Raw genomic sequence first — 26,984 nt, 5'->3', positions numbered from 1 at the left:
GTGGGAACTTTCGTGCGTGTGAATGTGAGTTCTTTTCTTTTGCGCAATGTAATCAATCCTCCCTATTCTGCGAATCACGTGACTCTCTCTCACCGGTGAGGTGACAATAGTCACCTCGTGTGAGGTGACTCTCCATGTAAATCAAATGGAGAGTCACCTCACACGAGGTGACTATTGTCACCTCACCGGTGAGAGAGAGTCACGTGACTCGCAGAATAAGGGGGAATCTCAACTGTGGAGGAGGAATGGATGGATGATCCTTGGGAATGAGTGGTCGTATTGTGGCCACTGTGAGTGTGTTGTGATGTCTGTTGCTTGTACGTAGGGAAAATGTGGACGTCTCCACCAGGATTATGTTTGACTAAATAAATTAGAATTTCAAAAAGTGGGCAAGTCTGTCTGGATCCGTCAGAATGCTCCGATGAATTCATTTTGATAGGTTGAGAGTGTAACAGCAACAGTAAGGGTACGGCCAGGGTGGACGCGACCAATTCAAAAGAATCTTATTATTTATTATTATTCCTTGCGTGAGTCGCATCGCGTCGCGTCGCGTGTCGCGTCTACCCTGGCCACGGTCTAAGGTGCTTGGAGTTCTAGATAACTACCGGGTTCCGTCCACCTTGCCTCTGTGATCGTGCTTCTTGTAGTTGTTAATGGTAGTGTTCCGTTTATGCTATGTTGTCTTTTATAGTTGAATTTTGTACATGTTTATGAATTGAACTAGCTGTTTTAGTTCGCCTTCCACATTTACCTCTAATATCTTTGGTAGTATGTAATGTACTTTGTTGCATTAAGCAAACAACAGCGAAGGAGTCGTTGGAGGATCCGTCATTTTCAGCGTTTTGTTATTGTCGAGGATATGGTTGCTAGTAAGCATATTTTTTTCTGTTGAAGTTTTAACAGCTCGGTTGACAAGAATGCATTTTTTTTTTAAATAAATACATCGTCAATAAGCATTTTAAAAGTGAGACGCCCCTAGGTATCGCATCTTTACCCAATTCAGTCTCTTTAGTTTGCGCCACCTCCCTCCTGTGCTCATTGCTCCTAGCCGACACATTTTGTCTACACGGAGAAACAGAATAATACATTTTGGTTGATTGATCATTAATTATTCAAAACTACGCAAAAATGGTACAAACATTCATTACCGAACTGAAATGATACACACATTGACAGTGAGCAAGTGTAAAATTCATTTCCTCTTTGTTTCGTTGACTCGTTGCTTTGTGCACATTTTATTCAAAATGGCGGCGAGTAGAAAGTGTGCTTATACTTTCTGGGACACCCTATATGAAAATCGTTCTACACTTATCCAATGGAAACTGTTGTGCGCCCAGCAGGTACAAACAATTTGATTTTATGTGGGCCGCCTCATGCTCATGCACTAAAAATTTTAATCGGTGTCTTGGAAGGTGATAAAACTCCACCTGCAAATGCAAATTCAAATGCTTGCATTGAATACTCATTTTAGAAAAATAGTGGAAAGTTTCGAAAATTCTAGTGCAGCCTAAAGAAGTCCAGGAAAGTTTAGAGAACTTAAACAAAAATTCGGGAACATCGCAAAAGTTTCATAAATTTCACAGAAGTCCAGAAAACTTCAGGGATGGATCTTTATTAGAATTCCACTTATTTAGAGCACTTTCAAGAACATCATCAGGAGAATTGTGAATACTCAGCAAAATTTAGCAGTCCCATTAACGTTACGAAAATTGTCGGAACCTAATAGAAGCTACGAGGATTGAAAGTAAATTCCGAGGATTTCCGAGAAGTATGCTGAAACTTATATGCTAACCGTACTAAGAAAATAAATCAATGAACTCTGTTAGCTTAGCAGCTGCCGCTTTTGGTGGTTTTTAGATTTAGTTTTGTGTAGACTTAGTGGAACTGATATGTTAAAAATCCACGAAACACGCGATACTCGAATAATCGTTACAACATGCACCTGCGCTGTTCCAATTTTGACGTTTCGCCACTCTACTAATACAGACACTCTAGCTACAAATATGTTGGACACTAAGTTTTGATATTTTGTTTTTAGCTTATTTATTTCAGTATTTTTCGACGAATGATCAGTTGAAAAATTAATAATTTCTAACGCAGTAGCTAAAAAGCACATATTATCTCAAACAGGGCGTTATGCCCAACTTACCGCTACTAAGGCATCCAGTTCCGGTCACTCAACGCGTTCGCTGGAAAGAAGCTGATCAAAAGACTTCCACCGAACCACCCCTGAGCAAGATTGTTGCTCCACTTTGATGACACAAAATCAAGTGAATAAATCTGAATGACAACAACCGAACACCAATCGAATCAAGTGAACTGGCAGCAAAGTGATTTTCCATGGAAACCTGAACGTGGGCTACTGAGTTCCACTGCTTCTTTTCCAACGCAGGACGAAAATAAACTTTTATTAGAATCATCCCCAGCTTCCTTTTACGACCCTCGAGGTGGATGGGGCGGGTGAGAGGGAAGTTTCTTTGATTGAATTAGTAATGCTAATAATAGCCTGCTGGTGCCGCACGGTTTATTGGGGGAGACGGGACACCGACCGACCGGACCAGCCCGGGAGGGATTTCACCAAACGAAACGCAATTCCAGAGTTCTTTCGTTTTTTTTTCTTTCTTAAATAGAGTACTTTTTCTTTATTTCTCTCAACTTAAGTACAAATTTCATTTTCGCTAAATATATAGGATGAGCTTCTTCGCAGTCGCAGAGGCTCCTTCACTTTTCACTTCTCGTTCTCGCGCTTCGCGGTCATACCCGATGGTGACTATATATATGAAAAATAAAATAAAAAATAAAGAAGAAAACCACGTGGATAGGACATTTTTGCCCGAGCCACGTTGCCATACCAACTACCGCACTCAACGAATAGCCCGAACGGAAATAAAACTAAATGAGTTGCAAATATTTACACGAGGTCGTCTCGTGGCGTATAGAAAAGCCAGGATGAATTTCTCCATTTGGTGGCCGTGAGGCTGGCAAGATGAGTGGGATTTTATCTTCTTTTCATTTTTTACCGACTGTTTGCCATAAGATTAGAAACGATTTCAAATTGGACGTCAAAATTATATTGGCCCTAAAATTAGCTTTACGAGAGGGCTGCGCGCTTGCAATCTATGGTTAAATATTTGTAGTGTGCCCACTCGGATTGGGAAGGTGGGTAGATTTGAGTGGGCACGAGGGAATGGGGGATTTTGTCATGGCGTAAATAAATTTGCAACTTGGCGAGGGAGTGTTTGTGTGCTCGAACTGAGCTATTCAGGGACCATGAAGCAAATATTTAAAAAAAAATCGTACATCTACCAGATTACTCTCTATAGGAACAAAAGTAGGTGCTAGCAATTACTCTTGTAAACATTCGCAACTCGTAAGCACAAACCCATAACCAGAAAGAAGCATATTAAATCTACTAGTCAAGCAACAATACTCAATCGTAATATCCTAGCGTTACACACTACAGCCTTCCTTAAACTCATTAAGTACAAATATGTCATTCATTTCTAATAAGAGATTCCAGTTCAGTTATCCTGTCTTCTTTCTGTACGCAAACATCCACGATACCCTAATAAAATTGCTTAATGCAACGGATAACAAATAGTCCCTTAATATCCCCTTTGCTGTTCGATTACTTTTTCCTAACTCCGTTCACTTTGTTTTAACTCAGCATTCAGCTACATCATCAGTTATACTTAATAGACAACACAAAAAGCTAAAGGGCCTGCTGCCGGCCGGGCGAAGCCAGGCGCGGAGGGAGGAAGATAGAGAGAAAGAGAAAGAGAGAGAGAGAGAAAGAGTGTATAATCCTACATCATTGTGTACAAAATCATATAACCCTTCATGTTCCTCAACGGCTTTATTCTCTTGCTTCATTAAGTACGATTTCACCCTCACCTCGGTAGAACAATGACGATCACATTTTTTACTCTTTTAATTTTTGTTTTTTTTTGTTTTTGTTTTCATAAAAAATCCTAACAATATCATCTAGCAAATATCAATGTGTCAATTGGGGTTCCATGTTTTGCGTGGTTGTGTGTGTGTGTATGTGTGTTTGTTTTGTTTGTTTTTAATGTTTGTTCGTGTATCATAACCAAACTTTTTCTGCTTGGCTTGCTTTTAATTAAGTATTTTCTCTCTTGTTGTTTAGGTTTGTTTTTACATTTTTTGTTATACATTTACAGTGTTCATGTTTCTACTACTTTTTTCAAGTCTTATCGGCACACACATTCTTGTGGAAAAATATACTCTCGCCTCGTCTTAGGACCGTCGCGTACGCATTTCAGGTTTCCATTCTTTTTCTTTTCCTCATTGGCTAAACTCTATTAGTGTGCTTCATCTCTTTCTTGTGCTATTCAACATTCGTCTTCATCAACATAACCTCAATCTCTAGTCGTCGCTTCATTAATTAGAGAGGGAAGAAAAACGGAGACCCATGGTTGGTTTTTCTCGCTTTGTTTTGGATTTCCTTCATCTAGTGCTATTATTTACATCTGAGAATCGTCTTGCATGTGTGAATGAGCTTCCGTTTTTTTTTCTGTAGGCCACAGTTGGCTTTGATCTGAGTAATGAGAGCGTAACCAAGCAGCACAGTAGCAGGCGTTCAATGACCACTAATTACTTGAATCCAGTGGTGACAGTGAGAAACACAATTTGCTCCTTTTGCTATGAAAAGAAACCAATTTCCTCGGAGTAACCCCCCTTGCATGTCAATAATGAGTGGCGAAGTAACTTGTCTTCCGTTCGGATTTAGCTCGTTTCTCATCATAATCAAATCGTTCCGAGAAAAAGTGGATTTCGTCATTACGTTGCCAATGGATTCTTCGTGCTGCTAAGCAACGTCCTACAAATCACAATACAAAGAAGCAGCCTGTTACTTTCAAAGGGGAGTTGAATACTAGTACCATTCGATGTTGGTTCGGAAGGAAGTGGTGTCGGGATAATTACTGGTAATTATACCAGAAACATAAAACGAAACTCATTCTCCTTTGGTGTTATTAAATTTCCTGGCCTCGCAGTTGACTCGCTTTGGCGACGAGGACCGGAGAGGGCTTCGGAAGTGAATGAAAGATTGGGGAAGGAGATTAGCTATTACCGAGCGAGGGAGTACTGATTGGTATATTCTAACTTTAGATACTAGAGATTCCATCGATAAGCAGAGGTGAACACGCTTACTCGAAGGTACCCATTAATGAGTAAAAGTATACCCATGAAATGAGTAAAACCAACATTAATCACTAATGAGTATTCGATGAATACGTCAAAAAATGGGTAATTTTTACCCTTCTTATTGATTTTATGGATCAGTAATAAGTACTCATTTTATTGATTTGTTTTTTGCTTGCACAAAAAATCGGAAATAATTACAACAATTAATACTCATTAATACAATAATAATCATTTATCCGGATTTATAAATATCGTTAAAAATCGTTGCCCAATCGAGGCATAAAGTTGTCCTTCCGGAAGAGCTCTTTCAGCACTCGGTCCAATTCATTGCTTGTCGGTCGACGAGAGATGCTGCTTATCTAACATGTTTGATTGAAACTTCATTTTTCTAGCCTTCGGAACATATTTTCATCATGTGTGTACTTCTGATTCTTACCGGTTCCAAATCCTGACCAAAATTTTGCATTTTGAGTACAATATTTCACCGAATTTCAGGTCACCGCACGTGAAATTTGTGAATGATCGCAACACTTGCTTGTTAAACATAGGGGAAACACTCTGGGCCTTCACTTCGTCAGAGATCTAATGACCAATGTGCCTGTTTTTATCATTTACCATCACACGCAAGGAGTAGCGCTTCAACCCAGTCTAGATGAATTGCGTTTGTTTTGAAAATCTTCGCTGTCACGTACGAGGGAAATGAACAAATGAGTTCAGTTTGTTGAAATTCACCAGTGCTGGATTATCCAATCCGAAATTGTCAACATCAAAAGCGATCATCAAAAGCAAAATAATCAATTTCATATTGGACAAAATGATTATTTTGAATATTGTCGAACCCAGAGTCTAAGACCTCGATATTATGATATATTCAGCATGAGGCAATAATTTTCCATCGATCTGTGTGTAAAAAACAACGTAACATGTTGGTTTTCATCCCTACCAAGATGAAAACGAAAATTGTTATTGACAACAACACAGGCGATGATGAAGATCCAGCCACAAATAGACAAACACAAATGTTGACTTCGATACTCAGAGGTTGCCTCGATCAAAATAATGTTGTTATGTCAAAATTCGAATTCATGCAGGTAGTTGGTCTATCTGTTAACGTTGTCTTCATTTTCCCCTAAAGGCCTGTATAGAGATCGAAGCGAAGCGAAAATCTCATACAAAATACTACATTTTTCACCTGCGTGAAAAACACAATTGACAAATATTTCACTTCGCTTTGAACTTTAAACAAATACGAACCAGCAAAATCGAATTTTGTGGATCGCATCTGTGCAGTGCTCGCGAAAAGAGCAGCAGTTAAGCGAAAAGTTGACGTTTCGAGAAAGAGAGTATCTGTCAGATTTTCACTCTACCGGAGGTGTAAACTGATCGATTTCGTTTCACATGAACTGTAAACTGCGAAAAAAGGAAACTGGAAAATGTTTCACAACCTTTTTCGCTAGCGAAATTACATGATTTTTCGCGTGCTTCAAATTTCGTTTCGCCTCGATCTGTATACTAGGCTTAAGTTGAGTGTAGAAGAAATGATTTTTATCAACACTGATATTGACATTGATTGAAAGCATATTCTAACCCATTTTTGAGTGCAGAAGACATTTTCTCAAATGAAGAAAAAGTACTCGCTTTGGGTATTTTGAAAACATCAAAAGACAGAAACTCGTTCAAAAAAGAGAGGTAAAGCGCGGGTTGTGCTTAGTAGGACGGAAATTAGATCAAAAATCCTACATGATACACATTTAATTGGTACTTTCGAGTTAGCGTGAAGTAGAATATAGCCAAACGAACTGTCATTGTAATATTATGAGCAAAATTATCATTTATTTTTATTTCATTATACTTATATTCTTGATAAATTAATTCCATGGACCAGGATCTTAGGAATCCCTACCCAATCGTAATTTTCCAATTGTTGCACAACTAGGAACGTACTTTTTGTTATTTTGCATTTTTAAGAGATTGGAATCGTTTTTGAAGTAGAAATTCCTCGAGATACGTTTGAATGTGATTGATGAAGCATTTACAGCGCTCATCAGCAGTTTCTATAGGTAAAATCATTATGTAGAGTAAAACTTGTCAATGTCCCTCAGAGTTGATTGTTGCAGAGAATTGTTGCACGCATAATTTGCTATGAAATTCTATTATTGCACTCTGCGTATCTTGGGTAAATTGGGAACTATATAGTCGACATGAGCCCATCTTAAACAATATTGGCCATTATTACGAGTGATACTTCACGGTGAAAACGAAGTGAAGTGAACAGTTGTCACTCACGGTGAAGTGATTGCCATGTAAATCAAACGGTAATTACTTCACCGTGAAAAAAAAATGAATGAATTTGGATTTGAGACCAACTTGTGCACTCTGCTGGTCACGGGACTGTCCTCCGGAAGATTGAGAATATCCGTAAATGTGGTAAGTTCGATAAAAAAAGATGTCAAAGTTCTGCGAATGTTTCGGAATTCATTATTGTGATGCTTCGTTCATGGATCGGAGACCAAAATATGTGCCCTAGCGTCCAAGGGTAGTCCTCTTGAATATTCGTAAAAGTGGTCATTTAATTAAAAATATCCTAGATCTGTGCAAGCCTGTCATTGTGGTTTCCTTAATCCGGGGAATAAATGGATCGTTAAATATCCCATTTAGACCCTTCAAATTATTTTTCAAAACTTTAGACGGATGCGAAGGATCTTTGTGGATGGATTGATTTGGATTGGATGTACGGCTCATCCTGCTCATATATTTTTTCAAGATTGACAAGCGAGCGAAGACAACAAATCAAGTTGCTTCGACCTTCACTCAAGTGCTGCGCTATTGTATCTGTCGCTTGGATTCTGGCAAAGTTGCCAGTCTTCTTGATATGATTTCTTCGATATAAGGATAATGGGCTCTAAATGAATTAAATTGGACTGGAGTATTTGTATCATTATAATAAAATAATTTGAAAAAGATCACTCTGACAGTTGATGTTTATTCAAACAGTTTTTATTTTTTATTTGTTGATGAATCTACGACCTCGTGTGCGACTACTTTGATCAATTTTTAGCGACCATGAGTTACTCAAAGTTCCTCGCTGCATAAATATTAACTCTGAGCACAGCTGGCTTGCCACTTGGATGATACTTTCCGGCTCAAGAATGTATGTAGAGGAAAATGGTAGAAGCTCTAGGAGACGATTCATAAATGACGTAGTATTTCAGGGGGTAGAGAGGTGCAGAAGTTGGGACTGGCCATGTATTATGTTTGGCAAAATACGCTACGAGTGAGGGGGGTCTAAATTTGTCATAAATATGCTACGTCGTTTATGAATGTTCCCTAGGGTATTTTTTTAAATTCACAACTTTTACAGATGGCGACAAGGCCATAGCCAGCAGAGAGCGCATGCTGGTCCCAGATTCAAATTCATTAATGTAGCATCCAAGTGATTTCGATTTGAAAACAATCGAAGAACTTAAGGATCTTTTCTATGAAATGTCCACGTTTGCAAATGTTCAGGATCTGCCGGAAGACGATCCCGTGGCCGCCAGAGTGCACATTAGACTGATGCTCCACAGTGCTCAAACGGTTCCAAATTGGGTCCTGATTATCTTCCCTTAATTTGAATTCCTTTAGTAAGAACCTGACTTGGCACAAACCATTTGAAGTTTATATGGAAATTACTATGGGGAAACCATAATTTCGGTTCATACCGATCGCAAAATTCATCAGTTCACTCTACTTTAGAAAATGCTACAGCTAATTTTGTTGAAAATTTTCTCAGAAACAACTTTGTTCAAGACCACTTTTCGATCAAATGTAAGGAACAAAAGTTATTAATGATTCAAGTTACTGGTGTCTTATGATTATGCTCAATCAACTGTTCAGCAGGCAACATTGGTGTTTCTGGTGCGAAGAATAGAGCACAAATATCATGGCTACTATGTCACTGCAGAATACAGTGTTGCCAACAATAAAGTTGCTTAATCTTGCCATAAGATTATCAATCTCTTAAGCAATTAATAACTGTTTAATTTGACGTTTGGCTGAAAACGATTTTCTGCAAAGATGTAGCTCATAAAAATTTCCATAATAATAGCATTAGAATTTGTTAACAGTACAATATGTACATGGCTAGAAGACAATGAACAAAAAGTTTGGTTTTCCTCATAATAACTTCCATATAAACTTCAAATGGTTTGTGCCAAGTCAGTTTCGGAGGCTAAGCAGAACCCGATTTGAAACCGTTTGAACACCGTGGAGCGAAAATTTCAAATTTTGCATCAGCCTAGTGCACATCCTCGTCTCAAATTCAAATTCATTTCAAAAATCGCGGAGCTCTAGATTCTTTTTTACGAATTGACCACTGCTACGGATGTTCCGCAGGGCCACTTCACTGTCCCTGGGACTGCATTTCCGTCCCAAATTCAAACTAATTTAGGATAAATTTCGGCTTCGGCACCCATTCACTGTTTCCGGCAACAAAAATGTTACGCTAATTTCACTGTATTTTCTCATGTTGAATGTTTTCAAAGGATAAAGTTTGTATGGCTGAGCAAACGCATTTTTCCAGTTTTTTTTTTCTTTTAATGGAAAACACGCACGTCAAAATGCTGATGCTTCGAGTTGCCGATAATATAACAGCAGATTAACAAGCAGATCAAATGGAAAGGTTGCCTAAGTAAAAGCGGCTGCCGGCAATAGTCACACTCACCTGAGAAGTTTGGAGCGTTTTAAAAGTGTTTTAAAACACTTTTGAACAATTCTATCAATTGCAATGGATAAAGCAGCAGGCAGCAGCTGAATGTAAACAACCAAGTACGGCAAATGAATAAGCCTATAGAAGCATAGCTTAGTGCTTAGACTGCCGAGAATACGTTATTGCAAGTGATTTTTAACAATTTTAAAATGAAAAATAAAAATGACATTTCATAAATAGCAACGTTTGGGTCGGTTGCTATCGCGCTGCGTACTTTGCTAACCCACTGTTCACCGAAAGGCAGATTGTTATTTCCCGTGCTTGAATAGCAACCCCTGGTTGCTGCGTTATCATGAAGGTTGCTTAAGGGGGTAGTCCACTCTGGCGGCATGAAAAATAGGTCATTTTCACGAATTTTTTTTGAGGGTAAATAACGATCAATTCAAAAAAGGAATGCATGGTTTTGTCAATTGAAATGTCCTCTTTAATTGAGATTTTTTTGGCGTTATTGGATGTCTCTTGTAGCCGCTGCACCAGGTTCCCCAGGAGACCTCCCGTCTGAGTCGTCGCGGGGCGGGACGTCTGGCGGTCACACCACTGCACTGGAGCTGGAACAACGAATTTTTTTTGTGGTTATTCTCTGATAGATGACTCAGTCTTGTACGTAGCCGTTTTTGATTTGGTTGAAAAATAAAAATTTGGCGACGTTTTGAAAAAAAACAGTCCGTTTTTGTACCCTAAAATTGGAGATAAATGCTTGCACCAAAAATCCATTTTTGATTCTTTTGAAAAACGGCTACGTACAAGACTAGAAAAAATGTACTTAACTCGAAAATTCAATCCCCGTTTCTAAAATCGAATGAGCCGTTTCTAAAATACAGCGCCCGCCAATTTTGAAAACATCGTTAAGAGATAATCGCGGCAGCAGTTGGAACTAGTAAGACTCGCCGTTTTGCCGGTAACGGGGGGGTACTTCGAGCGCTCACCTGAGCGCGCTTGGAGCGTCTGGACACGAGTCCACTAATCGGCCTATAACTTTGGAACGATGTCACTTGCGGACTTCCGGTCAAGTCTATGTCAAAGTAGACATTCCAAAGTATTTTTTAAACCAAAAAAAAAAGATTTTTTGAAATTTCCAGAGTGGACTACCCCCTTAAGCAACGCATCGGTGGTCTAATGGAGATGTTTCCTGGTAGAATGACAGATTAGAAAAATTAAGGAAAATAGCTCGAAAACTATGCAGGCGCGCAAAATTATCATTACTAAGAGGCTTCGAGTGAATATCATAGTAATATAATATAAGAAAATCCAAGACTACAAAAAGTTCTCTCGAAAGATCATTCTAATGGTCACGGAACTCTCAAAAAGACTGATGGACATTTTACTGAAAACACAAATGAAACTCTGGAACTGATAATGCAAACTCATTTTCCAGGGTCCCTTCCTACTGATGATAAACACAGAATGTGTGGATCGTGATAGATCTACTGAAATAAATGACTCATGATTTGGACTATAAATCTCGCGTCACTTTTCAAAAGGTCCTAAGTAACAAATGTTAACAAATCGAGCTAATCTATACAAACTATTGCTCTTCAATCATTTTACATGATACAAAAACACCCATCTGTCCATTCAAAGGCGGGGCATGGAATACAAATTTAAGGTTAGGTACTCTACTCTGAAATCTGTGATAGGGAACAATCACAGATTTCAGAATAGAGTACATAACCTTAGGTTGGTATTCCATGCCTCGCCTTTAGAAAATGAGCACCAATCATGTTTGGCAGTCCAATTGTCCGAAATAGCTATCACGTACCCATCATTTCAAACTGTAAATTGGATAATTTTTTACCTATGACTATCATAAATGACAGTCCAATGTGATACTCATTGATTATGTCATTGGGAAAAATCGTCCTATGTAACATGTCTGATGAACAACTTGACTAGTCAAAACGTCCTGTGCAATTTTTTTTCTATAACGTAGCATGAAATTCAAAGTGGCGATTTTACCGTTTCTACTGAATCTCCAACGTTATTATTCACTGACTAAGGTAAATATAGCTTTGCAAAATGTATTGTTTCTAAACTGTTAAATTAATAAGCTGATGAACTTCATATTCTATTTTCTCAAAATGATGGAAAATGATCTTGGTCTTTTTGAAAAGTTACGCGAGAATTGTCCTATAAAGAGGCTGAAAAATTAGCTAACACAATATTTACAAGGTCTAGAATTTAATGGGCGATAGATTATTTTAGTCCTTTCAAATCCCCTGGTCCAGATAGAGTTTTTCCTTTAATCTAAGGTTTTTAATCTAATTTCCGACTAAGCATAACCCACGCATAACCTCTCTTTTTCGAACGGATATGAACTCAAAAATGTAGTGATTCTACTATAGTATACCTACCGTTGGATTTGATAAAGAGTTACAAATTATTGAGATATTGGAGGAAATCTAACATTGCTTCTTGATTTCAAATTAGTTCTACGAGTTTCAATTCTGTCCCAACGCATTGAAACGCCATTTCTAGTTTTTCTAGATTTTTCGTCGTTCTACGAATGAAGACAGAACAAAATTGATTTGCTAGGAGCGCTTCTTTTGTTTTGAGAACAATGAGTTTACATATTCATACAACGCACTCGTATAGACTTTGCGTTGTAGCTTATAAGCTAACGCATCGAAACAAACGTTTTATTGATTTGTGTACGGTGACATCATGGATATTATTGATGATTTCTGCTCAAAAGAACGGAAATGGGAGATTACGGCAAAGCAGCGCTCTACCCTACATCCCAACAAAAATAGGGACAATCAGTCTGTGATCAATATTTTTGAAATTAATGGAAACACTCATAGATGAATATGTTAAACCAGAAATACTTCTTAATGGCCCTTATTACGAGTGTCACTTCACGGTGAAAACGAAGTGAAGTGACCACTTGTCACTCAAGGTGAAGTGATTGCCGTGTAAATCAAATGGGAATCACTTCACCGTGAGTGATAAGCTGTCACTTCACCGTGAAGTGAAATCGGTAATACGGGCCAATAAATCTTTATGTAAAACACAATTCGCTTATCAGTCATAGAAATCAGCTCTTGTTACTTCAATATAAAAATCCTTTGCGGCTGAGGAAATTCTACTAGCAACGTTTCTTGATATTGAAGGAGCATTTGACAATACATCCTTCATACATAACCGCCATGAGAAATCGTGATTTCAATAAACGCACAATAAACTGAGTTGTAGATTTTTTTTTCCCAAAAGAGAAATATCAGCAATTGTAGGAGATTCATAAGTTAAAGTAACAGCTGTAAAAGGCTGTCCTCAAGGGGGTGTTCTTTCTTCCCTTCTGTGATCTTTAGTAGTTGATGATCTTCTTTTAAAATTGTTTTCAACAGAAATTAAAGAGCATACTATTGCACCACGATAGAACGTCCTTAAATCAATCTTGTGACCAGTGCTGATAAAAATCATTCCTTCTATACTCAACATAGCTGAAAATGAAGACAACCTTAACAGATAGACCAACTACCTGCATGAACCTGAATTTTGACATAACAACATTCTCTTGATCAAGGCAACCTCTGAGTATCGTAGTCATCATTTCAGCTTAGTCATCACTCATGAAAAATAATGACACCAACAGGTAGAGCAATTTTTCTTCTACCAGCTGGCATTGTTATTTTGGAGGGGTGAGATTTTATTCGCGAAAAATTGACGGCTAAAGCCATTGTTTACAAACGCAATTACGCCCCTTTAAAATGTTGGCACTGATTTGTTTATCTTCATTCGTGGCTGGATGTTCATTATCGCCTCCGTTGTTGTCAATATTAATATTCGTCTTCATCTTGGTGGGGATGATTTTGAGGATCAAATGCAAAATGATTATTTTCATTTTACTCAAATATAGCGCTGCAGGACGTGTCGTGTTAGTTTTTACACACAAACCGATGGCAAATTATTGTCTCAAGTTGAAGTGATGATACAATCCCGGTTTTAGGCTCTGGAGTCGACAATATTCAAAATCTTTTGCCCAAAATGAATTTGATTATTTTGCTGATTTTGACAATTTTGGGTTGGATAATCAAGCACTAGAGAATATCAACAAGAGCGTACTCGTTGATGTATAATGAACTCATTTGTTCATTTCGCTCCTACGTAACAGTGTGGATTTTCAAAACAAACGCAATTTATCTACACTGGGTTGAAGCGCTACTCCTTGCGTGTGATGGTAAATGATAAAAACAGACACTGCTTGTGATAGCCGTGTACAATTTATTGTACAGTATTCGTAATTTAACTCGTGAGCAAAGCATTTGATGCAAGAATTTTGGCTGTAAGCTGTTTGTATTAATTGTTTTTGACATCTATAATGGAAATGGGTCCCACATTTCGAAGCAGTGCTGCGCCCTATAATGAATGAAATGTTCTTTCAACATAATTTTGTCATGACAAAAAAAAAGCATAAATAAAAAATAAATCGTTGCCCTATAGTCTCGCATCCAGTTACCCTAAACCTTCCCTCCCGTTATCCTATATCCCTTTAGATGTGCCACTGGATTCCGATAGTAAAAACCAGAGCTGAAAAAAAAAATCACTGAAATTCATCAAAGTTCACTATGGATGAAACATTCATTTCATAGTGAATGCTGGTGATTTTTTCAACCCTGGTAAAAACACACAAAGAGATTTAAAAAGTGCACGGAATTAGGCAATTTTTTGCCCTGAATTAGGACTCCCGCTTTTTAAATGCGTGGAATTCGGTGCCAAGATATATCGAAGAATTTATGTTTTTAGCAAGGTTATGCAACAGATGCAATTTCAGTAACACTGCTTTTCGGTATAAATAGTTTATCGCTAGTAGCTTCAAAACTTTTTCAACACATAGTTGAAATTACGTTTTTCTAACTGCGCAGAATAATGGCGGTTTACGGTAAATTGTATTGATATTTTTCATTTAAGCACTGTTCACGTTTAAAAGAAGGTAAATTCGCTGGAAAATATGAAATTCTAATTTCTCATCTTAATTTTTCGAAAGAACATCTATAAAAAAAGGAAAAATCTAGTTAAAAGATTAGATTGTGATGTGCCATCAATTTTTCAAATTCTATAACTCACAAGTTTTCCAAAGTTCGAAGTGTACATTTTAAAATCACAAAGACTTAAATGCAAATTTCAATCACCGTATTTAAAAGAATTCCCATGATTAATAGAAGAGAAAATACCCAATAAATGACGATTTCCCCTTCCATTAAACTTGAGCTGATCGCTCAGATAATTTGGTAAAATAGTGTAAAAGTGAACAGTGCATGTTTTAAAGAAGGGAAGCTTATCATTTATAGGATGGTTTGCTTTTGTTCAACCTTCATCTATTTTGCAATTCAGGTAAATGTTATTTTTGTAGTTCACAGGTCGATTTCGAGAACCATTACCATTTGCAAGAATGAGCGTCTTTCTAAGAAGGTTATATTGAATGAACCCACCACGCTCTTCGAGGGATTCGTGTATAATCTGCTCCGCCATTGTTTTGGTTAGGAACCACCATGCGTCTCCATTAAACTGGAATTTTTCGTGGATTGGGCTACAATAAAAGTCTAAAACTTCTCTTCCATTTCAGCAAATCAAAAATCCAACAGATGTAAAAAATCCTCCTCATTCCCAATCATTTCACAGTGCATTTTATGTGCTGCTTGGTGCTTCGCTCCGCCTAATATTTGTTTCTCATCTGGTCATCCACCACCAGCTATAATGGGAAAACTTTCCTCAACTAGCCCTAAGTACAAACTCCTATCGCCATCCCCCGACACACGCACACATACAACTCTCGTTCGCTCATTTCGTCCTGTTTAACATCAAGCAACCAACCATCATCATTACTGTATCAGTGCTGCCTGCATGCAGCTGCAGCCAGTGTTTTTGTTCAGTCCACAGTTTTCAGTTCCTAATTAATTTTGAAACAGTCTAACTTGTAATTAAGAATTTGATGCTATGACATCCCGGACGATGGATCATCCAAGTCCTTCCCAACTAGCTGCTGGGGGCTGTTGCTGCTACCATCATCCACGTGGTGATGGTGTGAGGGACTTCTTCTCCTTCTCCGCTGTTGCTGCTGCTGCTGTTGGTGGTTATGATTTTGATGGGAATGGGGACTACTTCTACTGTTACCACTATCGCTACTGCTACTACTGCTGCTGTGGCCTAATCTGGGCGCACTTTGCCGTTCCTGCTGGTGACTTTCGTTGGCCACCAGTGGGTCCTCGCTGTTGCTGCTGCGAGCTGGCACTGCCGATGCCGTCGCCGACATTGGGTCTTCCGATTCGATAAAAATAGGATCACTGTTGTCTATGCTGCTAGGGCCGTCGTTGGCTTTGCTACTGCTATCTGATGCTGCTGCTGTTGCTGCTGTGGCGTCATCGTTCGCGCCCTTCGCATGAGGTAATGATGTTTTCAGATTATTATGGTTATCATTATTACTACTACTGCTGCTGCTGGTGTCCCCACTACTACTACTGCTGCTGCTAGTACTCTCGGCCTCGTCGGCCACCCCCGCATCATTAACGTTACTATTTACACTGTTGCTGTTAATTAGCTGCTGGAAGTCAACGCCGCTTGACAATGACGACGATGACGACGATGGACTACCGCCAAACTCCCGGGGGTCATAGTCGGCAAAGGCAATTTCCTTCTCCCGGCTGGGACCGGGTGTCCCCCGGAGCCGGTTGATTCGTGTCTGTACGATTTGCAGATGGCGCAGAATGTAGTCCTCGCCCGGTGCCAGCTGGTGGGCATGCGATAGGCAGGCTTGGGCTTGGGCTAGTTTGCCACGCTCGACGTACACCACGCACAGATTGTGCAGGCCTTGGATGTTGATCGGGTCCAGCTGGAGGATGCGTTTGTAGCACTATTGTGGGGGGAGGGAAAAGAGAAGAGAATTGTTATTATTGGAAGGTGATTACAATCTTAATAACAAGCTTAAGAACCGCTGAACGGGTGCAAATTGATCGACGGGGTTTCTTGGTTTCTAATGCCGAGAATAACATTTTAGTGATTGTAAACAATTGGATTCCTGGTAGCATTAAACAAAATCAGTCTTAATCAAAATCAACACTTGCTCTGCACATTCAGGGCTGTCATTTACTCACACTCTGTGCTTAGTGTGCTTACTTTACCCCTTGCCAAAATCAGCATTTTGGCAATACATTTTTACAGGAGACCTGCGCGTAGAGTAGGAGCAAAAACAAAGTGAGTGCGAAAGACAGCACCAAGAGAAAACTTCACAGTGAGTGAAAACGTCAACAACACATTGAGCTGCTCAAAGAGACACTTGGCGTGAGAATCCATAGCATAAATAGCTGCGCTGTGTGCATTGCTAACAATATTGAAAGTAAAAATGACGGAGAAAAGATCGCTGGATATTGATGTGTTGAGTTTTTTTTTTAAAAAGAAGTGGATTTTCGAAGATGAAATGGAAAAAGTTCTGTTTATTGTGTGTTGTGCGGTGATGGCGACAAAACTTTCAAATGCGAATCAAATTTAAATCTGAGGCACATCATCTTGAAGCATTCAGAGAAAGCGAAGGAACTTGGTTTGGACACCAGTGGAAGTGCTTCTGTCGATTCATTACCGGATGATGTGATTTAAAAAAAAAAGACTCAAATTACCATCCCGATCGATCGCAATGGATACATAACATCGTACATATAGCATCCTTCACCCAATCGAAATCAAAAACGGAAAGATTGTCGTTCGTACACTCGATATGTGTGAAACAGTGGAAAGAAATACGGCTGAAAATATTATGGGGGAGATCTTGAAAACACTGGCCGTATTCGTCCTCGAAATTCCACAAATATACAGCGTCACCACGGACAACGGCAAAAATATGCTACGCTTACTCGGAACCGCCAAGAAGCTAGTGAAATTTATAGTATCGAAGAAAATGAAAGTGATGAAACCAAATCCGATATCGATACGGACGATGCGATTGAAGTTGAGCCGGATCTCTCTGACCAGTAAGTAACTTAATTATTTTGGTATTAAAAACAAAACAAAAATTCAATAACTTTAATGAATATTTGTATGTTTATTTAATGTAGAGAAAATGCTGAGGCTGATTTATCGAAATCTGAATTACTTTGGGAAGATGATTTTGAACTGCAAGAACCGAATGACGACGAATTGCCTATTATTGAACGAGCGAAACTCATAGGAATCAGATGTGCAGCACATACAGTACAACTATCGGTACATGACGTATTGAAGAGGGAATCGTTGTCCAAATGTCTTAAAAAGACAAGACAACTTGTGAAAACTTTGAGAGCACAACCATACGTAAACTCATTCAAGCTGGATAAGACGAAAACGTTACCATTCCTCGATGGAGAAACCCGGTGGGGCTCTTCATATTTGATGGTGGATTGCCTCTATCAACAACAAGAATGTATTAATGATTTGTTGGCACAAGATCTAAAAAAGCAATATAACACCAATTATTGGAAACGAGTTCAACAGTTTGTTACTGCTGCAAAGCCACTTATCATTTTGACAAAAAGGATTCAGGAAGAAGCGTTGACTTGTGGAACATTTTTCCTATACTGGAAAGAGTGTTGCTTAGAGCTTGAAGACATTGAAGACACCCTTGCAAAACAATTGCTGGGAGCACTACTGAAGCGACAACCAATGTGGTTTGATAACCCTGCGTTCTACGGTGCGCTGTATATGGATTTGCGATTGAATGAATTTGATCCCCCGTCCTAACGCTGGATCAAAAAGAGGAAGCTATCGTAAGTAATTTCACCTATTGATTATAAGCTAGACATAGAAAAGTATCAATATTTCATTAAGGCATATTCTGCCACATTGACGTGAATTAAAAACCCTAACCGTTGTTTGAAACACACTGATCAAGATTTTTTTAATTTTTCATTTCAACTGTAAGCTGTTATATTTTATGAGAATATTCTGTTCATTATTGATGTATGGGATGGATTTTCTAACTCTTGTCAAAAATCTGTTTTGTCTGATTTTAACGGCAATCAAGACTATACTTGTTGAAAAGCGATGGTGACATATGTGAACCCTTGTAGCATTTCGTCACTAATACAATTTCAACCTTGCATTACGAAAATTTTGACGGGAGCTGAATGTGATGAATGATTGAATCGAAAAACTGTCCTGTTATGCGCTAATGTCAGTGGACTAAAAATTCTTCGCGCTAATGGCATAGCTTCTCTGCCGTAGAGCATTACCACGTATGATTTTTTGGTTAGCTTTAAGAACACACACGAATTGTTTTATTATGATTTTAACTATCATCGATTGCATCAGATACGTACGGTGAAAACTTAGACGTTACGAATTGGTTATAGCCATACCGAAATTTTGCACAGCTTCTATGTCCTGGCAAAGTCCACTTCTCACCTTTGGATTTCTTCAAATCACAGACAGTTGGAATTGATATTGTTTGGCTATGAATGTTATTCGTTTAACAGAGAATTTTCCTATAAAAAAATAAAAGACTTCTTGGTTTTTTTTCGGATCATATACTCATGGAGTTTTTGATCTTCATGTTCATGCGTTTTGTTTTATGATGGTTTTTTTTACACTGGAACATGTTTTCACGTAGCTTTAAACGCGGATTTTTTGCGTGGTTTACAAATCGCTTTTTACGTAGTACATTTTTGACGATTCCTCAGAAACGATTAAATTAAACGACCTAAATTAACACCCTCTCCCATTTGCCACGTTGTTTCCCTTATGCATTGCTTATCACAAATGGCTCCACCCACCCTCCCCTTAGAGCGTAATATAAATGTATGCATGATCCCTTATAAGTGATATTCGTGATTCAATTGATTTAGGCCGCTATGCACGTCTGACTAATCAAACAGCGTTAACGCTGGCCAATGAGCTGTTGAACAATGGCTACCTTAACGTACAGTGTACGATCCATCTACACAATGAGTGGGGCAGAGTGTAGTGTGGTACACTCCAACTCCTTCACAAAGTGTAAGCTGCAGAAATTCTTTGAGCGAGTAAATCTCATGGGAGCGTATGTAGTGAAAGAGAAGAGAAAAAAAAACGGAACAAGCTCACTGTGCTGTGTGAGGATTTGTTTCTCTCGGTCTGCGCTGCGGCGTATGCCAGCTCTGCGCATTATCTTAAAACTACATATGGGAAATGGATGTAATGTCGGCCTAAGTGCCCCTAATTTGGGTCCATACATAAAATCAGCAATCGACTAAATTTTCAATAGCGACAAAAAATATCCATAAGGACCGTCCCAATGACGCGTTCATATAGATAAAATTGATAAAAAATTTAGCGATGGGCCCAATCTTAGATCCGTACGCCAACATTAAAGCCATTTCCCCTATTTATTTTTATTCTGATTGGAAATTATGAAAATTATTCATATTATACATTTGGGCGACTATGACGACCATTGCAATATCGTCATCAAACGACGAGCGACAAAACAGAAACTGTATCATAAGCAGGGTTACTTCCACTCACTTCACTATAAAAAAATGTTTTTCGGAATTATGGAATCATTGGATGCTATTATGATAGTTTGTACTTGTCAGAAACAAGAAGAGGTAGGATTGTATGTATTTGACACGTAAAACCTGCCAATTTCCATTTAATTCCACTACCTTATTTGCTTCCCAACATACATTGGAAGCGGAATAAGAGGCAAAAATATGCTTCTTCAGCTAAAAAATAGCTTATTCAGATCTTAATCAGCACAAATTGTTTGTTGGGTTATCCTTGATAGATACGCGTATTGCGTCTAAAATGTGCAAACTTCTTCAGTATCTTGTACTAATGCAGTTGAGTATTAGTATAAGACACTGAAGAAGTCTGCACATTGTAGACAAAATACGCGTATCTGTCAAGGACAAGCAAATAAGGTAGTGGAATTAAATGGAAATTACTAATCTTTCTCTCTCTCTCTCTTTATACAGGTATTCTACTAAGACGCCCGCATTCATCAGGATTCTGCCAATTTCACATTCAGTGCGTCAAAATCAGCTAGTCTAGGATTAGAAATTGAAATAAGTATTTAATGTAACCATGTTACATTCGATATGTATCAATGGAGACGCAGGGTAATCTAGGCGTATTGGAGTGATGAGCAAAATTTCAATATACATGATAATTTCTAAAAATCATAACTCAAAATCGAAGAAAAATACATTGCTGATTTTTTTATATGTTGTGTAGAAAAGCCTAAATTTCCAAAGAAAAATATAAAAACGTGTCACGCCAGGACACGACAAGAACAGACAAGGACAAACCATAAAAAAACAATACAATCAAAGTTCTTCTATACAAAACTCCAATTTCTCAAACTTTTTTTTTTATATTGTCCTAAAAGTATTTTTAATAACCTTTCATTTGATATTTTGAGCATTCAAATCGACCCAGTGGTTCAAAAGTAATGATTTAAGAAAAATGTCAATTTGGAAAAAATAAGAAAAAATCGATTTTTTGGACCACCCTAACATGGAAATGGTTACCCTAATGAGAAAAAAAAAAAACAAAAAACGGGTCTAATATTTTTCGATAAGGAACAAAACTACCAATTGTTATAAACTTCTGAGAACCACTATGTCGTTTTGCTATGGAATGGTTGATAATATGAATATATTATCTATTAATATAGCGACTATAGTCAGTTGTCACGTGACATTGATGAAATAGTGCAGCACGGGTTATAAGTGGTAAAACACAGTTTTTTTTTAAATGATTCATAACTCCAAAACGCTTTGATATAGAATGTTGGTATATTCTAAAAAGTAGTTCAAAACGATCAAATATGTGAGTATGCTCACTCCTAACACTTCTTTCTTTAAGTTCAATCAAATGCTACAATCTTATTTAGTTTAAAGTGTTGCCATATTGTCATTTTAACAACTATTAATTTTAACCGGTGGTTCACTTTTTTTCAACCGCTTATTAAGTGATTCAGACATTGCGGAAGTTATACAAACAAACTTGAATTATTCAGTAGTTGCCAAAGTGAATCCGAAATGTTCTGAAGTGATCAAATGCTATCCGAAGTGATTCCGAGCTTTTCTGAAGAAATTGAAAGTGCTGAGTGGGTGATTTCAAACTGGGTTAAAGCGACTCAGTACTTTCCAATGTGATTTGGTACTTACAAAGTGGTTCCGATCTTTTCTGAAGTTATGCAGTACTTTGCGAAGTGATTTCAAACTGTTCTTAAGTGATTCAGATCTTTTCGAAGTGGTTTACTGCCGATACTCGCATATTATTTAGTCCCATTTGTAAAATCGTCATATTGAGAAAATGACGATTAGAGATATTTGTATAATTTGCTGTTTTCCAGCTACATTTAGTCATAATATCCAGTACTTACGGTCAAAATAGTTTCAGTGCATCATAATGTTATCGTTGGCAACATGAATACTTTCATAACAATAGTCTTTCCCTAGGATAGGTGGAATTTAATCAGATGAGACTCATGTGCGAGCGCAAAAGTACTCGCATACCAGTCCCATTACTCACTATCGCTGGATTTGCTACTTTGAGCGTAACATCATCGTTTTGCATTTTGAGTAACATCATCGTCTGACAGTTGTACCAACAATCAATACGAAACTAACTATTTTAAATTGGCTCACCACTTGACTAGCCTATTGGTCCAAAGCAAACGATCAACGTACCCTATTCTAGTCGAAATTCTAGTACTACGCAATGTTTGTTTTGATTCGCTATGAAAGTTTGACAGATAAAATGAGGGGTTATTGGTTTTACCTATGTTTCGAGGAGTGAATCGATTAGCTTGGGACCGAAGAGATACCAGAGCTGAGCCAAAAAGTTGAGCACGTTATTTCGGGACCTTCTGGTCTTAGAGTTACCTCTATGGTTGTACCATAGAGGCAACTCTAAGACTAGTAGGTCCCAAAGAAACGTGCTCAACTTTTTTGCTCAGCTCTGGTACTATCTTCGGTCCCAAGCTAATCGATTCACCCCTCGAAACATAAGAAAATCCACTAACCCTTCATTTTATCTGTCAAACTTTCATAGCGAATCAAGTACTAGATTTTTGACTAGAAAGGGGTACGTTAATCGATTTGCTTGGGACAAATAGACTTGTCAAGTAGTGAGCCAATTTAAAATCGTTAGTTTCCACCGGTTGGTTGTACTACTTAAATCCAGTACATCGATTGGGATTCTCGACGATGACATCCCAAGTTTACATCGAAGAATGCATGAAAAAGCGTGTATTACCGTTCATCCGCAAGCATAGGGGCAAGGTCATCTTTTGGCCGGATTTGGCCAGCTGCCACCACTTCAAGGTGGTTCTGGAGTGGTATGCTGCCAACAAGATCGGTTTTGTCCCCAAACTAATGAATCCTCCGAATGGCCCGGAATTTCGACCAATCGAAAAATACTGGGAAATTTTCTTAGCAACGACTTCGACGAAACAGCGGGTTAGTCAAGGACATCCAGCAAATTCGGGCAAAATGTTATTACCATTGTTATAAAAAAGCAATGGATTTTTGAACTTGAAAACTCATCCGTAATTTTTGCGCTATAGAATTTTGCAAAGCAAAACTCATGGGCGAATAAACTCACACATCAGTTTTGAGTTTTTGAGCTTTTCCAAACACTGCGCCTAAGTATATGCAATGTGTGGCAACTAAGAAGTTCACGGCGAATATGGCAGGTATCTAATTATAAGGAAAAGAAAGAATTGTTCGAATTCGAGTAAGCTTAGTGGCCTTGCAAGTTATATGTGCTGTGTTTGAAATATATTGATAACAAAACTTCATGCGAGCGTTCAATTTATATACGATGAAAATCACTGAACGTTACTCTGGTCCCCTTGATCCTTTGTTTTTAAACCGCAATCTTCTGAATACATCGGCCTTGCGTACAGGAGTAGATAATCGATAATTTACTCACATTTTCCGCCGCATCCAGATCCTTAATGTTGTTGATGTAGATATCGCCCAGCAGGATCAAGCCCTTGATGTGATCCGGATGGTACTTGACGAGCTGGTTGAGGAATGGTGCCGCCTCCAGTGGCCGATGGTCGTCGGCCAGTAGCAGGGCCAAATTGAACAGCGCACTTCTAAAGTCCTGCTTGAGATGGACCGCCCGCCGGAACCAGTTCTCCGCTTCGTCCGTATTGCGATCGTCCATCGCCAGCATTCCCAGGTTGAAGTGGACCCGCTCGTTAGATTCTGTAATTGTTTGAAAATCAGGTTAGAATTTATCTCGCCTCCAAAGTCTTTAGAAGCAATTTACCATCTTTGGCCAACAGCTTGAGCAACCGCTCGCGGGCAATTTTCCTAAGCTCCGGTCGCCCGAGCTCCTGCAGTAGTATGGCCGAATTGAGCAGGGCCTGCTCGTGCTCCGGATCAAACTCCAGCGCTTTGTCGAGGTAGGCCAGCGCTTGGGAAGCTTTGCCTTGTTCCAGAAAAACCACCCCCAGCTGTGGAGTAAAGAAACAGAACGCAAAAAAGAAAAGCATCAGTTAACTAAGCAACGGCCCATGGAGCGATTAGAAATGATGCGGGTACGTGATTTTGATACCGAAAATAGAACCGTTTTCTCGGAATCCTGTGCCTGCTGACACAGTGGGTCAAATCGTCCATAGTGACCAAAATTTCAAAGAAGTTCGCCTCGAATGCGAAATCCCGCTGTGACAAAAGAAAATCTTGTTAGTTTCCTTTTCTCAACCGAAATGGAAAGTGAATGGGCGGAAAAACACGACGTGATGAATACTAAATCGTGAGAAAATGATCGAAAGTGAAAAATGAGCTTCCCCCTCGTTCCCTTCGTTCGGTAGATTATGTAACGACAAACCAAAAAAATAGAACTTTTGCAAAGAGAGAAAAAACCAATTTACTCCCATCAGCAGGACCACCAGACGGCATCGTTCGCTGGAAAAGACAATAATCGCTGTTGTATTTGTTTAAATTTGCATAAAATGAAGCGCGCTCGGGCGTTGTTTTCGCTGTGTGCTCTTGTTATATTTTTTTGACTGGAGTATAATGCTGAAAAAAATCTCAAAGAATGTCAACGACAACCAGCATCCGGTCGTTGTCGTTGAGATGGGTGGACACGACGCCGCCGCCGACGACGACGACGACGACGACAACAATGATGATGATGATGCTGACCGTCCGAGGCGAGGTTATTTATCGTTCCCCAGTTAGTAGGACACTACAAGAGGGCGTGGGCCAAGGCCATCCCAGACCTTCGTGGTATTGTCTCATCGTTTTTTTTTTCACTTTCATCTATTGTGCCCGGTCGCCCTTTTTCCAAGGGTCAACTTATGCCACCAACAGCCACTCACTGGACCCAGACAGTTAATGAACTTCTCGGTCCTTTAAGGTTGAACCAGGCGATGGTTCGGTGATAGAAAAGAGCAACGGGCCGCCTCGCGCTGTACCAGTGAATGGGAATTGAGAATATGCACGTTCCTTGGTCCCAAGCATGCCATCGTGGGAGGATGACATTTTGACACGTCTTTCGATTGATGTAAACTCGTTTCACTCCTGAGGAGAGGAACTGCCTTTTAGAAGAGAAAATGCGTTTTTAGGGAATTTGCAGTTCATTGTTGGGATGGCTGATTCTACCAAGCAATCGATTATGTTTGTATTTAGTGTAGATGAATTCTGTATCAACTTGATATATTTGTTGCTTGGTATTCGATCTAATGATTCAATCAGTCAGGCCAATTGGCATTTACAAGGAGTACTCTAGCAAGTGGATTTTCGACTTCGCACGTAAGGTTTGCCCGATTCGGTTCTGGTTCGATGCAACACTCGCGATCCGCCGCTGGAAAACGATGACATGGACTCCCCGTTTTCGATGGTAGAATTGTCAATTGCTCTTCTTTCATGCAATAACTAGGCTCCGGGAATGGATCGAATCAAGTTCAATTTGCTCAAGAACCTCCCAGACATCACAAAGAGGCGATTGTTAAAGTTGTTCAATCGATTCCTGGAGCTCAACGTTGTTCCGGATGATTGGAGACAAGTGAGAGGTATCGCCATCCAGAAGCCCGACAAATTTTTACCGTGTAAAAAACATGACACACAGTGTAATTGCTTGGAATCGAATAGAGCATCCTTAGCTCTACGGAGCATGAGTGCACAACCGAGCGTCTCCATCAGATTGAACGTTCTTCTGGAGAAGCATTTTCCTTAACATAATGTGCCTATTAACACGAATTTGATATGACAAAAAATTGACAGTCATGCAACACTCACATTGTAGTAAATATCCGGATTGGTGCTATCGTAGAGCAGGGCCCGCTCGTACACCTCCTGCGCTTCCTTCGTCCGATTCAGCTTAATAAGGATATCACCCCGATTGATGTACGCTTGGGTGTAATCCGAGCGCATACTGATCGCCTGCCGGTACAGCAAATCCGCTTCCTCCAACCGGGTCGCATTCTTCGAGATCAGATTCGCCAAATTGAGGAACACGTTCAGATGGTTCGGCGCTATCCGCGCCTGGTACGATTCTCCCGGTTTTGCCTTCGGAAGCAGAGACTTCGCTTTCAGATAGGCCTGCTCAGCTTCCTTGAACATTTTAAGGTGATTGTACGTCCGTCCGACGTTTATGTGTGCCCCAACGTCATCCTCCTGAACGCTTACGGCTTTATGGAAGAACTGCAGGGCTTCTTCGAATTTTCCTTCACTCTCCAGAGCATGTCCGACGTTGTTGAACAGCTTCGCATTTCGCTGGTTTACCTTCAGTCCGGACATGAAGATCGTATACTCCGACTCCCAGTCGGCATTGCGGTTGTAGGTTTTGACTGAGTGGCTTAGCAGCAGAAATCCCAGGCAGCACCAGGTCATTTTTCGATTCCATCGTTCCGATAGGAGCTGGAATCCGTAGGCCACCAGGATGCAGAATCCCATCGAGGGCATGTAGAGAACGCGCTCGGCAATAACGAAGCCCACCGGGAAGAACAGATTCGATGCCGGCAGGAAGGGCAGAATCATGAAGGCGAGACCCTGGAATGAGAGAAAACGAAAACGTATTTAGTTACATCAGGCAAGTTTCTGCAGATAACGAAATATCCGATAGGAATTACGTTTGTTCAAGAAGATTGGTTTATCGTTGATTCGATTTC

The 26,984-nt window shown here is 39.3% G+C and overlaps 2 protein-coding genes and 1 pseudogene across 2 annotated transcripts in view; 1 reads left to right on the top strand and 2 right to left on the bottom strand.

Annotated features, from left to right (window-relative positions):
- Nucleotides 1-14,029, bottom strand: part of LOC135703192 (LIRP-like) — a 152,606-nt gene extending 138,577 nt beyond the window's left edge. Inside the window, exon 1 of the mRNA XM_065224317.1 lies at nucleotides 14,018-14,029. The gene's annotated coding sequence lies outside the window, so the exon portion shown is untranslated. The remainder of the gene's footprint in view (nucleotides 1-14,017) is intronic.
- Nucleotides 14,030-15,076: 1,047 nt separating this feature from the next.
- The window catches only part of Tmtc3 (Transmembrane O-mannosyltransferase targeting cadherins 3), a 705,524-nt gene continuing 693,616 nt past the window's right edge, over nucleotides 15,077-26,984 (bottom strand). The window contains exons 9-12 of the mRNA XM_065224254.1: nucleotides 26,113-26,865; nucleotides 24,140-24,326; nucleotides 23,795-24,075; nucleotides 15,077-16,760 (exon numbers count right to left, since the gene is read on the bottom strand). Coding sequence (XP_065080326.1) covers nucleotides 15,846-16,760; nucleotides 23,795-24,075; nucleotides 24,140-24,326; nucleotides 26,113-26,865 — 2,136 coding nt within the window. The 3' untranslated portion in view covers nucleotides 15,077-15,845. The remainder of the gene's footprint in view (nucleotides 16,761-23,794; nucleotides 24,076-24,139; nucleotides 24,327-26,112; nucleotides 26,866-26,984) is intronic.
- On the top strand, nucleotides 17,487-20,838 carry LOC135703099 (uncharacterized; annotated as a pseudogene).

Source organism: Ochlerotatus camptorhynchus, unplaced genomic scaffold, assembly GCF_037179485.1.
Source record: "Ochlerotatus camptorhynchus isolate MF236.1 unplaced genomic scaffold, CSIRO-AGI_Acam_v1.1 ptg000209l, whole genome shotgun sequence".
In the NCBI taxonomy this organism is placed as follows: Eukaryota; Metazoa; Arthropoda; class Insecta; order Diptera; family Culicidae; genus Ochlerotatus; species Ochlerotatus camptorhynchus.
This window is presented reverse-complemented; position numbering and strand designations above follow the sequence as displayed.